The following is a 15,164-nucleotide window of genomic DNA, read 5'->3' as shown; positions in this document are numbered from 1 at the left end:
AGAAGAAAGTGGTTCCTATGCAGTATTTGTGGACAGGATGTGCTTACTGTCATTAAAGCTTTACCCTTTCAGCAACAGTAATGCTAGGTTTAATGTACAGATGTGTGATAGCAGAATTGGTTTTTATTTTTGATAGCTCCGTGATGACGAGCTGCAGCTGACTTATGTGGAATGGATTGTTTTGTTATTGACTGTGTTCTATATATAACTTGACAAACGTTGGTTGAAAAACCACAAAGTGAGTGCATGATGATGAAGTGGCTTCTTGCTGGTGTTGGCAAACACCTGGTGCTTTGTCTAGAGGGACGAGTACTCTATTTCAGATGTCCAGTATTCATATACTCATATATCAGATGTCAAATTCATAGCATCTGCTGACGAGGGAAAGACACTCAAAGGTGAGGTTTCCAAAGATGGCTGATGGCTTCCTCCTCTACCACCCGCCCCCCCATCTCTTCTGCGTTCACCTTTACCTCCTTTTGTTTCCAAGGCAGCCATTTTGTCCTGCTCTGCAGAGAGAACAGCCGAGGCTGCAGGCTACAGGTGAGTGATGGAGGGGAGGGGGAAGGACTACAGAACTCCAGCAACTGAAGCATTTTATCTTGTTCAGTTGGTAGAGCATATACTGAACTGCATATATATCTGATTCTCTTTTAATATTAAATTCATCTGATTTCAAAGTTAGATCCCTCGGCAGTAGGTGAATTTGTTTCTTATTCTCATTGAGAAAAAAAGCTTTGTGATGTACAGTGTAAAGTTTTCTTTTTTAATTTATCATGACTGTTTAAGACTGAATCGATAGACAATGTAATATTCAAGCTTTAAAATGTCTCCTCTTTGGCCATTGGATTATGAAAGATAAGCAAAACGTGCTTTATCAATATGCCTGGGTCCGATCTAGAACCTTATACATACTTTCATAAAACGAATATTGTAGGTTTATTGTTTTATGTTGAAAGTTTCTTTAAATTTGGATCAATCTGTCTGTCTTGGCCTGTTTTGTTCTTTTAAACTGATATTTAGGACAACAATGGATATAGTTATGTGTCTTAGTGGGGTGACATTTTCGGTAGAGTTTTAGATCAACCTTTTCGATCCCAGATTTGATATAGGCTACTTTCTGATAAGTATACTTATCGGTAGAATCCCATTAGGCTTTTTGAAATAGCTTTCAATTAGTTTATTATCACAAAACATCTCTGTAAGTCCATTCAGTCACACAGCTTGATCAGCTAATGTAATATTGCTGATTGGTTAAACAATTTGCAGTGGCATCAAACTAGCTATAATATCCAATTGAAGGTCAATATTGACACAGCAAAACTATTTTGTGTAAATAAATAAAAATCAAAAAATATATGTTAAATTTATATTTTTGATAATGACTTACTCCAGAGATGATCAAGATTGAGATGTGGCTTTATGGATGCATTTTGTTAACAAATGCTTCTTTTATCTGGGTTTGGAAATGAAGCAAAGTTCTGTATCCATGGGATCAGGGGTTCCTCTCCTGTTTGTGTTTTAAAAGTAACAATATCTGTTCCATGTCAGCCCTGCTGGCTTCTACTGTGAGACCAAGAAAGGCTACAACACATTGTGTTGTTTTAAATATTAAGACATAAACTATATACTGTATGTAGTAAGACAAGACACTATATTAAATTTACATTTAGTCATTTAGCTGACGCTCTTATCCAGGGAAACTTACTGTAAGTACAGGGACATTCCCCAAGGCAAGCAGGGTGAAGTGCCTTGCCCAAGGACACAACGTCATTTGTCACTGCACGGGGAATCGAACCAGCAACTTTCTGATTACTAGCCCGATTCCCTAACCGCTCAACCACCTGACTATATACTGTATGTAGTAAGTGTACTCCCATTATCCCCCAGAAGTCCCTGTTTAGGAATGCACTGACACAAGGAGAGAGTAAAGGAAAGATAGTTTGTGTGTGGTATTATTGAACTAAAACAGCTATATTTCATACCCAAAAAGTTATATTTAACATACAAATGTATAAGTTCATTCCACAGTTCAATCTGATATACCACGGGTTAATTCATCTCTTTGCACCCTTTGTAAGATTCATTGATGCACAATGCATAGTTGGATGACCAGCTACATAACTAACACAGTGACTATAATACTTTTGGCATTAGCCAACAGAACACACTTTCAAAGTTAAGACGATGGATAAAAGAATCAGCACACATATTCTTCCAGGTTAGACAAAAAATAATTGACTTAAAAAAGGGTAGAATATGAAAACAAAAGTTGTCACGGATAACTAGGTACTTTATCGCCACAATCATTCACTGTCAATATACCGTCGACACATCGGGATTTCATCTATTTCTAAACTAGCTTTAAAAAAAAGAAAAACATTCAAACGTGTGCAATCATAAAATATTTCCAAAATGCCCCAAAAAACATTATTATAATAATAAAATTATGAATATTATTATTTTATTTATTTTAATAAAATGCTATTATTGCAAAATCCCTTCACAATAGCATAATTTTACTATGGCTGTGGGCAATAACCTGTAGACGAGATCGAATTCAGGTTATGTGTAATGCAGAACATGATATTTCTACGTTAAAAAGAACAAATAAATTGTATTTACAAGAATTTCTTTTTTTTTAAATCTGGAATAAATGTGCACTGGGAGAGGGTTTGTATGGCTTGAGAGTGGGAATGTAAAGTGACTAAACATATCACCCCAGAAGATAATGACAATGTTAAGTCTTTAGGTGCTCCAATGTGTACAGTTACAAATCAACCAGTATAGTCGACGACACTGGAAAAGGCAATGAAATGGAGAGCAAGAACTTATGCCCGTATTGTGATAAGGTGGTTATCATTTGGTCAACTCCATTCCATTATGAAGATGTCTTTTGATCATATAAGTTTGTTGTCCTCAGAACACAGAACATTGTCTCTCCTTTAGTGTGGCAGAAGACCAATATTGAACCTGATGTGGGGCCAGGGCCCTCCAATGAGCTGTTCTGAGTTCCCAGAGTGGCTGAACGGATGCACCTTCAAGCTGCTACCTGCTCTGCTGTGGTCCCCTCCACTGAGACGCTCTCAATTCTGGTAGATCTCCCCCAGAATCTCATCCAGATCCATGTCCTGGGCCTGTTCCCTGGGATAGCAAGCACACCGCTCTTTAAATACGACCTATTGACATCATATGGCAAAGTTACACAACAAGGAGTACAAGTGTTGGTCATTGCAGTTCGGTCACTCACATGGTACTGACAGGGTCAGGAAAGAGGTGCTGAGGTTTGTGATCAGAGAATGTCCAACTGTTTCTGGAGTAAAAAGACCACATGTTGTTCATTAGTTCTTAAGGGTGCTCTGAGGAACACATTGACACATCCACCAATTGTAGGTGACTGCTTCAAGGTGGCCAGGTACTCACTGGGGGTAGATGGGCGACATCCCCATAGCTCCATTTCCGGGATCCCTAAGACGAATCAGGTGTATTAGAACAAAGATCTGAACCAGATAGTACCTCTTTACTAGAGATGTTTTTTGGGGCTATCTTGTTGTATTATCAGTGACCTATGCACTTTGTAAAGCTCTGTCTTGGAAGTCGCTTTGGATAAAAGCGTCTGCTAAATGAATACATTTAAATGTATAGAGAAAGAGTAAAGAAGAGGGAGAAAGAGAGAGACAGCGTATGTGTCTGTGTGTTAAAGACTTACATGGACTCACTGGGTGGCAATGTACTGGGAACTGTGGGTGAGGCAGATGGCGTTTCCCTGTACACACACACACACACACAATAAACGGTCAAACATGTGACTTTGTTGTATAATAGATACTAGTGTTACTGTTTAAACTCACACTTTGGTCTGGATGGAGACGGGAATGTATCCACCACCAGGAGGCCCTTGGTTCACTGTTTACAAAGCCAGACGAAACTATTATTCCATGACAACTGACAATGTACTATCTTCCATAAAACTTGGAGGAACAGTGTTATATTCCCTTCCGGAAAAGACAACATATGACATGTAACTGAACCAAACTCTGCCCAATGATGTAGCATTCTTTAGAATGGTGATAGATATGCAACGTTATGGACTTGCCTGTGTAGTATTTGATAAAGACTTTGTTTTTGGGCGAATCTGGATAGACGTGTGTGATTAAGTCAATGTCTTGGATGCGATCGCCAAGGCAACGGATTTCCAGGTCTCTCTTGGTGAAGGGCTGAATGTTTTGGATCTTCTGACCCCCATCTGAAGAAGAGCGAAAAAATGAGGAGACAAATACAGAGAGAGAGAGAGACCTATATAAGCATATAACCAATGCAAAGAACCAGAACTTTGGGGGTCTGTTTGCAACAGTTAAATGAGCTCTGGTAGCTTCCCCAGATGCCACTGCTAGAGCTTACTCTCTGCGGCTGCGACGTAGGCAATGGTGATGCCTCCAATCTCAGAGTCACTGAAACGCAGTAGAAAGGTGCCGGTGGGTTTGTCTTTAAGAATGAGGTGGAGGTGCTGTTTCCCGATGAAGCCAAATATCAGCCTAGAACAGAGGAATTGTCAACGTGAGTCTTTGTCAGTGTTGTACAACTTGAAGGGTTGCTATGGCAGCAGTCACTAGGTTCTGGTCTGATTGGAACCACTCACCCATCTGTCCAGTAGCTCTTCAGGTGTTTCTTGGACAGTTCCATTACCCCATCAAACCATTGCCAAAAGGTGAAAGGTCGTCCTGGTAGCACTTCCTGCAATGTAAAAACGCGATAAGACGTTAACTGCTAAGATGAAGGTGTCTGTGTGCGCATAGCCAAGAATGGGTGTCCCAAAAGTGTTTGTGAATGCGTGTGGATGAGTGTTGGTGCAGAGGCAGGTACAGAACACCTTATTGAATTGGACCCATGACACAGGCATGTTACTGTAGTCGCCTGGGATGTCAGGGTTGTCGAAGATCTTCTGAGCGAGGAAGTGCTGGTTGTAGGTGTCCAGGCAACGTTCGGTCTGAACCTCGGACATGAACTTCCTGTTGAGGGTGACACACATCTTCTTCCAAGGCACCCTCTCAGGGACCACAAATGGTATCCTGTCCTGATGACATCACAAAGTGGACCAAATGGGTGAGAGCCAGAAGGACAATAATGTCATTTTTGGATCAAATAATAAATACATCAAATAAAAAAGGACAATTGTGAGCACATTTCTGTTTCTGCGAATAAAACGAATGATGAAACAGTGAAAGTGAACTTTGTGTCTCTTCAGATGCATGTCTGATGAAAGGTTGATGAGATAGTGAAGGGAGATGAACAGCGGGAGAGAATAACAGAGCAACTGAGCACGATGATCAATTAAAGATGGACTTCTGCACTCACTGGCTCAGAGAAGGCACAGTCCCATATGATGGTTGCCATTGCGTTGTTGTCCTGACTACCGTGCACAATCACCACCACAGGAACAGAGATCACCTACAATGACAAATGTACAATGTATATTTACAGAACAAATAATACAACTGCACTTACTCTGCCAAGACTTTGAACAATAATCACCCAGTGTTAAAGACCAAATCTCAAACCAATTATCTTGTTTCGCAGCTACAGCTGTAGTTAAAGATATAATTCAACTAACAAACACTCCTCTCAGGCTTGGCTTATCCTGGTGGATCTTTACAGTTTTTTACAATCGCTATGACCATTCTTTCAATACTTCTAACAAGTTTCCTCAACTCGTAACACACCTACAACACACAATCGGCAAAACGGTTAATTTCATGCTCAAAATCACACATTGTAAACTAAACTCAAACACTAATTTTCATAACACAAAAATACACAAAACAATACACCATGTCTACCAAAACACTAACACAATTTCAACAGGAACATTTAGTCAATCATAGCACAATGTCATAAAAACACTAACATCAGATGGAATTACAGAAACTGCATTCCTTCAAATGTGTCACGTCTCACAGTATATGGATCATAGATTGTGTTTTGCAATGCAGTTTCTTTTGAAGCCTCTCTACATTTTTGTTTTGTTGGATTTAGTAAATGCATGCATTTTGTTACTTTTGCTGCAGAAATTCAGAACAAAAAATGAATGACCCATCTAAGAGTAGCTTTATAGAATGTTTGGTTACTGTATTGAAGAAAAAAAGACAGAAACATAATTGCTGCAGTAAAGGCTTCATTTACAACAGGACATGACTGCAATAAATATGCAGCTGCCAATGTCAGAGATCTGGTTCTCTTTGATGATCGAAAAGGTTGTGGTCAAATCAAATACAAGTAGCTTTATTGACTTCAATACAGGATATACACACTGGTCATTTCACACATGAAAAGCCCAACAGTGCAATCAGTTGCAACAAGCACAGCTTGCTTTATACTCATAAAACAATTTCCCTTTCTGCTTCTTGTCCATTTTATATGCCATGGGGACCGGCCTGACATTTACGTAACTCAGGGGTTCCAGTGTTCTAATGTCCTCATGTGGTTATTGCATAGAGCCCATGAGTTTCTTAAGTATTACTTGCTTATCAGTTATAACAGGCCTCCAACGCCTGGAGCAAAGCTTGTGGTAAGAGCACGTTTCTCCTATCCTAGCATTTTGGATGGATACTTTCCTAACGTCAGTCCTTCTCTCAAGGATCCCTCCCAGATCAGCCTGGTTCACATAAGGACAGACATGACATATTCACGTAAAGGCAGTCTTACTGGAATTCACTAGGGACCGTCCTCCAGTTTTCAGCTCCGACACCATTGACAGTATTTCATCAGTTACCCTAGCTCTGGCCCTTCTCTGAGCGCCACCACAAATGTTAACTCCTCTCTCTCTCCCTTGCCCTTGTCCCACTCCTCTCCCTTGTCCTGGTACTTGTCTTCCTCTCCCTCGTGCAGGGATTATTCTTACTTTCTTCGTGTTGCTCTTTATTGAACTTTTTCCACACATGATCAGCCCAAAGAGGTCCTCCTTATATACCATATGGTCATGCGATTGAAAGAACCTCAACACCTGAGTGTTTCCTAGTTGGGAATCAGCTGTGATTTACAGTTTTTGCATAATTTCAACCACCTGTTTTTCAGTAGCAATGGAATAAAATACAGGGGATATATTTATGTTTCAATTCACAATATGAACAGCTGTTCACATTGACTTTAGCCAATAAGTTAGGTTTTGAACATGTTATCTGTTCTGACATACTGTGTGAAAGCATTGGTAAATCGGGCAGTAAAAATCGATTGTTTTGGTCTTGGTTGAGCTCTATGCATTTTGTGTCAAAGCAACAAGTCAAAGTCTTAATTGTACAGCCAACAAAGACAGATGTTGTGCTAACTGTGTCAAGTGTTTAGGAACCTTGTTAAAAGTATTGCATTTTTTTTAAATAGCGATTGTAAAATACTGTAAGTCTCAACTGAATGGAATAAAGATGTTTTAGTTGCTATGCAACACAGACATGGAATGACCTCTAGGGCAAGTTGAGTAACCAAATTTATAACATTATTTTACAAAAACACTTGTGAGGACTTTCATTCCCATACCTGTGCTTGTTTTCAAATAGACTGTTGAAACTGTATTTTAGACACATTTACAATGAAGAGATGATGTGAAATGGAGGCCATGGAATAGAGGTTTGCCATAGGCTTTTATAAAGCAAGAAGAGATGGAGGGAACAGGACTGTGTCGGGGGTCAGTCACTGTGTCAGGGGTCAGGGTCATTCACAGGGGTCAGTCACTGTGTTAGCCTGACACAGTGAATGACCCTGACCTCTAACACAGTGACAGTCAAGGTCAGGGTCCTACCTGGATCTTGTAAGGAGTGTCACAGCCGGTGATGCTGATTTCTGTGGAGAAGAGGAGAGCAAACTTCTCCTCCGTCACAGACTCGGATCCTTTCCTGTCGGCTCTCTTGATTTTCTTTATTGACTGAAGAAAAGTAGAGTTTCAATACAAAACAAACAACAATGAGAGGATCGCATAAACATCTGACGTATTGTAATAGTCAAGAAAAGGAAATCATTGGCGATGTTGTACGTTACAGCTCTATACTCAAGGTTTGACTGCAGTACCAACCATATTCCTGAAGGAGGCGCAGGTGCTCTTGCTAGATGTGTTGTGTTCCAAAATGGCGGTGTTGTTGATCACCTCCCCCACATTCTCACTGGGACAAAACAACAAAAACAAATCCACGCTATTGAAAAACACATTATGTGCTGAGTTTGACAGCCAGTTTCAGTTACAGAGACTGTGCTTGAAGCTTCTTTGTACAGTTGTCATGGTGACTTCCTGTGTGCAAACTTAGAACCATCCACCTCATTTTAGTGACCCAGTTGAATGGAACAACTGGAATGATAAAGAAGTCCAAAACACGTATAAATAGTTGCGCGGGACAGACAACTACTCCTGTATCAGATTGTTGAGTTTTCTTTTCTTCCCGAAAATAGCCTACATCACAGCTGGCCTTCTCCACTCACTCTGCGCATCACACAGAGCCTGAAGAAAAGTGTGTCTGAGACAGAGGGGGAGAGAGTAACTCACCTGGACATGCCGCCCAGTGGGCCTAAACTCCTGGCCTGGTTTTCTGTGACAATCTGGGCTTTGAGCAGAACAGGCTTTCCTTGAGCCACCTTTTCCCCCAGTAAATAGCGCACGGTGGTGGAGAACTTGGACTGGGTCTTGATGACCTGGGGAGGCTGCTTTTCCACCACAAGAGAGCTGGAGCAGACAGGACAGAATGTGAGTCAGTAACTGTGCTGGGCTTTAGAGCGATCTGTACTCGCTGGATTGAAATGGTGGCCGGATGTCTTCTTACCTCTGGATGAGGGATTGCAGCAGCCGTGCCAAAGCTTCCTGCAGCTCTGGGATTGGCTCTCCCACCAGCATGACTTCCTGTCTTAATTTCCCGTTCACCCCCAGTAGTTGTTCACACCTGAAAAGGAAGAGGGAAAGACAAATGAAACAAGGGAGGGCGAGAAAGAGAGAGAGAGAGAGAGAGAGAGAGAGAAAGTGCAAGCAAGAGAGGAGACTGCATGTGGGTTTGAGGTCACACTTTGAGTCATGAAACTGAACTCATAAACATAAAGTGCTCGGGAGGTCTCACCAGGTCTGCAGAGGGCTGAGGTTGTCGTCGAAGGGGTGTCCGATGGTGGCGCGGTGCTGTTCCCACCTCCAGGCCTTGATCCTGTTGATGAGCCTGGCCTGACACTGCTCAAGACTGCACACGGCCTCTTGCAGAAGCTGGACAAGCTTCTACTCACCCACATGCACAACACACACACACACACAAACATGCACACACACACACACACAAACAAACATACACGTCATGACAACTGTTTACAACCAAGGTTGATGAATGACAAATGAAAAAAACGCATGCACGGTGCTTACACAATATGTTCATGGATGTGTACAGAATGTCCTGAGACATTCTTGGCCTTAACTTTATGACATAAAGTATCGTTTACAGTACCTTAGACATGGCTTGCCCATTGTACTCTAGCTGCTGAATGTTTTTCTGCACTTTAATGACCTCAGAGTGCTGGGGATCCAACCCGTTTGTTTGGTTCTGTTGGAGAGAACCTGGGAAACGATTGAACAAATCATGAACATGTCTGTAATGTTTACAGGGTGAATAAAGTTTGTTTTACTTTCTCAGAATTTCCAAAGAAAAACATGTTTGGATGCAAAGCCCTATCCAATCCAGAATGTGTGCTCCGTCCAAATTGGGCCTTCCCTTTTACCTTACAAGGTCACGTTCCTGGATGTGGAGGATTACAGTTGGTTGTAGTGAGGTGTACAGTGCTGGGTCTGGGGCTCACCCTGTGTGTTCTCATAGTTCTGCTTCTGCCAGTTCAGCTCCTCCTGCAGCTGGTGGATCTGCTGTCGACAGTTCTGGATCTCCAGGACCTTGCAGACCAGGTGGTCCACGTCCCCGGTGCTGGGGACCGGGGCAGGAGACAGCTCCTGGGCAGGCTGACAGGAGAGGACTGTTAATACTGGAATGGTTGCATTGGGTTATGCTGTGCTGAATTTACTGTACTAAATAAATAAATTGGTCGGTTAATCTATAGGTAGATACTTTACGTCATCATCCCTTGGGGTAAAAGAAATGCAATTCAGAAAGAATCTAAAGTAAACACACACACACAAAATAAATAGAGAAGAGGTAGTCTAACCGGTTAGACTAGTACAGCCATCTTGGAAATAAAGCATTTACCACTTGACTGAGAATATATCTTTCCTTCCTCAGGGAGTCCCTGATTGTAACCATCAATTCCATAGGCTGGGTTTGAAACGCATTCTGCAAAACAAGCAAGCAAGAATCAAGTTTCATTCCAAATCACTATTTTCATCTTTTCAAAAAGAACTACTTCAGGGAATTCATTGGGGACCCAAATTTTTTTTATCAAGGAATACTTTGAATAATATTAACCATCTGCATAAGATGGGTCATTGTATATATGTATGTAATATTCCAATATATTTTTGCCAAGCTACATTTAATATTTATCTTTTGAGGCACGAGTGTTTTTGCAATGGACTTATTGACCTTCTGTGCATGAATAGGCATTTTCCATTATCCTTACTACTATGGACAATGGAAAATTAGTAAATTAAGAAATGCAATTAAACAAAAGCACCATTGTCACATGGATGATCTGAAGTTCCAGAGTTTGGATGGACCAAATGTATTTTCAATTTTTCAAAACTGAGCTGCATATCATACTCTATGCTTGGGATGCAACACACTGCAAGTTCCAGTTGGAACTGGAGAAATTTGACCAATGATTTGTGACCAATCATTTTATATTTAGATAGTTTCATAAGCACGCTCTTATCTCCACTGCTGTCAATGGCCGATTCTCGTGAAGTCTCTCGGCAAGGTTTTGCGCGAGTTGGAGGCGTGTTCGGGCAAGTGTTATCATGGCGGAGGAAGAGTTACACATTCCTACAAATTGCAATAGATCCAAGGTTTGGCAACACTACGGATTTTACAAGAAAGATAGGCAATTTGACAAGACCCATGCAATTGGCAAGATATATCGTACTGCTATGAAGTACACAGGCAGCACGGCTAATTTAGGTAGTCACCTGAAGAGGCTACATGGTATTTGTGTGGAGACGTCTGCCTCTCCCTCGGATTCAGCTATAGCTACAGTCAGTGGCTAGTTCCACCGGTACCCCTAGCAAGAATAGGAAGTATTCTCCGACGAAACAAATCCCTGTTGTGTACTACAAAGTAAGACGAGAGATAGCTGAGTCATTGAGAAAAATCTTAAGACGTATGAGTAGGAAAAGTAGGACGTATGAGTTCAATCGTGTGTGGTGTTAAATGACTGTTTACAGCAGCTTGTGACTGCCAGTAATAGTTTATCCATTTTCACATCCAGCGAAAACATACAACAGGAAAGACGGACTGGTTTAAGGCAAGGTCCAGGCCTGATGTTATTTTATCTTCTTTTGTCAGAGACTTAGTTTAATATGTGAAATAAAACTTTCACTTGTTTAGTTAATTGATGATTTGCAGTCTGACAAAGAAAATAAATCATAGCATAAATGTCAATCAATGTACCATATTAAATTGCATAGCATAATATTCCCTTTGCATCGCATCTCATTGAATCGCACTGCATCGCAATAGGGGAATCGTATCGCATTAGTAGTTGCTTTTAAGCATCTTTAATGTATCGGATCGTTGGCAGTGCATCGAGATGTGTGTCGAATCGTCCTCAGTGATGGAGATGCACATCCCTAGAACGTACCATGACCCTGCTGATATGCTGCAGCCTCATCTTCTCCACCACGTTCTGGTTGGTCTGGGCATGGCTCTGGAGGAACGAGATGATCTTGTCCAGCAGATCCAAGGCCTGGGGTTCCTGCCCCACGTTCCCCATGTCAAAGTCTTCCCTGAGCACAAGAATAAACACAGCCGTGTGAGCACTGTGGAAGAAATTGGGATTTCCTGTGTGCTTAATCAATGGAAATAGTCATTGGATACTAGTTAGTATGCTCTCATGTGAGCTTGCTATTAATAAGAGTAGATTGTGTCTATGTGTCAGGGTTAATAGATGTTCGGGATCAGGAGAAAGTACTGGCTAAATGTTCCTTGTCATGACTACAAGGAGATCTCCAACTATGAACTCTAGTCTGAGTGGTCATGTGTTGGGAGCAGTGAATCTCTTTCTCTGAGACTGTTGTAACGTCATTACTGCCTGACTGTCACTATCTATGTTTACATTCTTGTGTCCTATAAAAGATGGTCCTCTGGCCTTCAGAGCTGGGAGAGACATGTTTGAGGCCTAAACCTGGTGTTATCTTTATTGTCAGAGATCTGATTTTCTCTCCCAAACTGCGGATTAATAAATGATCAATCTGCAGATAAAGTATCAATCTGTGTTTAAACCTGTGTTTACCCTTTACTTTCTCCTAACCCCGAACATCTATTAACCCTGACACATAGACACAATCTACTCGTATTAATAGCAAGCTCACATGAGAACATACTAACTAGTATCTAATGACTAGTTCTATTGATTAGTGAATAATGTAAGCACACAAGAAATCCAAATTTCTTCCACAGTTCACGCACGCACACACACACACACACACACACACACACACACACACACACACACACACACACACACACACACACACACACACACACACACACACACACACACACACACATGGGGAGCAGGAGTTTATTTCAGCATGTACCTATCATACATAAAGGTGTCTTTTTGTCCTCAATGTGTGTGTGTGTATGTGTGCATGTATACCATCTCTGTGTCTCAATCCAGGAGGCCAGGTAACACCTGACTTCCATGGGAAAGCAGTTTGGAGGGTAGAGAAAATTGACCGTCTGGTTGTCCAGAAGGGGAATTTGTTTTTCCATTTGTGTCCACTGTGCCATAGTCAAGCAGAGCTACAAAAGCCACACCAAACTCCATTAATTCATTTGGACATGATCATCGAAAACACTACAACCATTGGCTAGGTTCTCATACTAACATACATAATTTCTAGGACCATCTACTACTAAATGCATCATAGACATTGAATTTAAAAAATGTATTTTTTGAAGTGTTGTCCTTTTTCATTGTTCACAGCAAACACACAATAATGGTTCTAGTCACTTCTGAGTGATTCAGCCATTTAGTTATCACCAAAAGCCTTGTGCCTGATTCAAAAACAAAGTTAAAATAACACTAAAAACATATCCCACAAGAAAATATCCAAAACCAAATGCAATAAAGTCAACACTATTGAGGGACTAGAAGCAGATGTTTTAAATCTGCAAAAGGCTAAAAGGAGCTTAGCCTTCTTCTCAGGACGTGGGCAGAACTGTGAGAAATGTGAGAATCCATAGCAACTTTGTTTTGTTTGGCATTCTGTAGACTACTGTACCAAAGTCATCTACATTGCTGCAAACAGCGCAACACGTGACATTAGTGAGTAATGCATGCGGGCATGGTGAACATAAAGTATCCTACACAGTGTATTTGTGCTTCAGCAAAACCTTTACTACTTCCTGTTTGGCAGTGAGGTAGCCAGCTTTCCTGTTTCACTTTGTAACTGTATCTGTAACTGATATTGACACAATTAAGGTGGTCGTTAATTACTGACAATGATCAAAACGAACTTCTTAGGTTTTGAGAAAAGTATGTTATACTTGTATACTCATCTATCACTTGGTTTGTTGTTAAATGAAGATGAAAAAGACAAGAAAAACACATAATAATATTCTATTTAACTATGAATTCAAACAAATTCTGAAAAACAGAACCCAAGAAGAAAACAGCTGCACATAAACTAACTGGACGTTGGCCACCAGATCGAACCTCATACTGTGTCCTGGACTTTAAGATACATATCATGGCCATAATCACACATCATTATGAATGTGTGTGTGCATATTGTCAAACAACTGCTGTAATATTGCACAAACACATGTCTGGGGTCATTTAAACCACCGGCTGTTAAAACTCTTAAAAGGTAAAAGTTTCAAACATGTTACAAGTCAACATGGTAACATTGACAGTAGGCCTACTTTCGATTGTCTACGCAAACATAACTACTCGCTGTCAAACGATTCAAGACAGGTGAATTATTTATGTTTTACAAAAGATAAACAGTGTCCCATTAATCTTGACATAGGTTCAAACTTAAAACCTACCGTGCGCAATTTTAAACCGTCAGTTCAATACATTACAAACTACATTTGGGATTGTTCTTTCGTCGCCTCCTTGGTTTCACTCTTGTACTCCGATTCAGTTTGAAGTTACTTTTAGTTAGCAACCGTCGTTGTCTTGTAGAACGTTCTGGTGTAAATACTGCCGTTTGAATAAAAAACGTTAAACGAATGTAGCCAGGTAAAATAACGTTGCTGAAACGACAGAAAAAGAGCGCTGTCTAGTAGTGTCTACTTCCCTATAACATCACAGGAGGACCTCCGTTTCTGAAAAAAATAATATTCCGTGCTCTCACGTTTGGTAGCCTACTGTAAGGGAACAATTGGAGGGACTTCCTGATGTCATGGACAAACATGGTGTATTTTTGTTATCATTTCGTTATTTTCATTCGTTTACAAAATGTTTACTTATTTTCCTATGTTGATTTAGTTATTTTGGTATGTTTCACCAATTTATCTAATCCACAACAAACATTATTTTTAACAATGGTAGGCAAATATGTTTTCAAGAACTGCGTTGAGGGGGCAAAATAAGACATTTTTAGCACGAACGTGTTTAATGTTATAGCCCACACGAAACTGAAGTTAGATTTGAAAGTATTCAACGTGTCGTAACAGTAAAGGACTTGCACGGGCCAGTCAGTAGCCTAGTTGTAGGCGGAGAATATAATGACTCATTAAACAAGGCCTGTAGAGTAAGTTCCAGTAAATATGGAGAAGGTTTTCTGAGCGTTGTGCCATCTCATGTCTTGTCTGAGCATCGACTTATTTTCTACCGATGAGTCATAACCAATATGACATAGCGGTCGAGCAACCCATTATATTTTCATTTCAATGTATATCTTGTTCATTTTTGCTATGTAGGCTACTTGTATATAGATATATTTTTTTTTAAACAACCCATTGCCATAAACAAATAGCTCAAATAACCCGTCTATTCTACATTGTTGGGCACTAGGCTACGGGTGGGACAATAGGCGA

The 15,164-nt window shown here is 40.6% G+C and overlaps 1 protein-coding gene across 1 annotated transcript; it reads right to left on the bottom strand.

Moving 5' to 3' along the window:
- Positions 1 to 1,937: 1,937 nt before the first annotated feature.
- Positions 1,938 to 14,704, bottom strand: stat6 (signal transducer and activator of transcription 6, interleukin-4 induced). The gene is made up of 21 exons (XM_047039639.1): positions 14,169 to 14,704; positions 12,772 to 12,917; positions 11,752 to 11,896; positions 10,206 to 10,289; positions 9,808 to 9,961; positions 9,459 to 9,568; positions 9,087 to 9,235; positions 8,799 to 8,915; positions 8,525 to 8,701; positions 8,060 to 8,147; positions 7,790 to 7,912; positions 5,356 to 5,448; positions 4,871 to 5,074; positions 4,640 to 4,734; positions 4,402 to 4,535; positions 4,097 to 4,246; positions 3,852 to 3,906; positions 3,710 to 3,766; positions 3,424 to 3,468; positions 3,251 to 3,313; positions 1,938 to 3,144 (listed from the first exon to the last, which is right to left on the bottom strand). The coding sequence occupies exons 2-21, from the start codon at positions 12,903 to 12,905 to the stop codon at positions 3,087 to 3,089; spliced, it is 2,235 nt and encodes a 744-aa protein (XP_046895595.1). The 5' UTR covers positions 12,906 to 12,917; positions 14,169 to 14,704; the 3' UTR covers positions 1,938 to 3,086.
- Between the last annotated feature and the right edge of the window lie 460 nt (positions 14,705 to 15,164).

The sequence above is a fragment of the Hypomesus transpacificus genome, chromosome 18 (genome assembly GCF_021917145.1).
Source record: "Hypomesus transpacificus isolate Combined female chromosome 18, fHypTra1, whole genome shotgun sequence".
In the NCBI taxonomy this organism is placed as follows: domain Eukaryota; kingdom Metazoa; phylum Chordata; class Actinopteri; order Osmeriformes; family Osmeridae; genus Hypomesus; species Hypomesus transpacificus.
This window is presented reverse-complemented; position numbering and strand designations above follow the sequence as displayed.

What these genes read in the sequence shown, in the direction of transcription:
- stat6 (XM_047039639.1), bottom strand. Translation starts at nt 12,905, where the DNA reads ATGGCACAGTGGACACAAATGGAAAAACAAATTCCCCTTCTGGACAAC. An exon ending in AGCATATCAGCAGGGTCATG is followed by an intron (nt 10,290 to 11,751) that starts GTACGTTCTAGG and finishes CTTGTTTTGCAG; the next exon opens with AATGCGTTTCAAACCCAGCC. An exon ending in CCACTGGGCGGCATGTCCAG is followed by an intron (nt 8,148 to 8,524) that starts GTGAGTTACTCT and finishes GTTTTGTCCCAG; the next exon opens with TGAGAATGTGGGGGAGGTGA.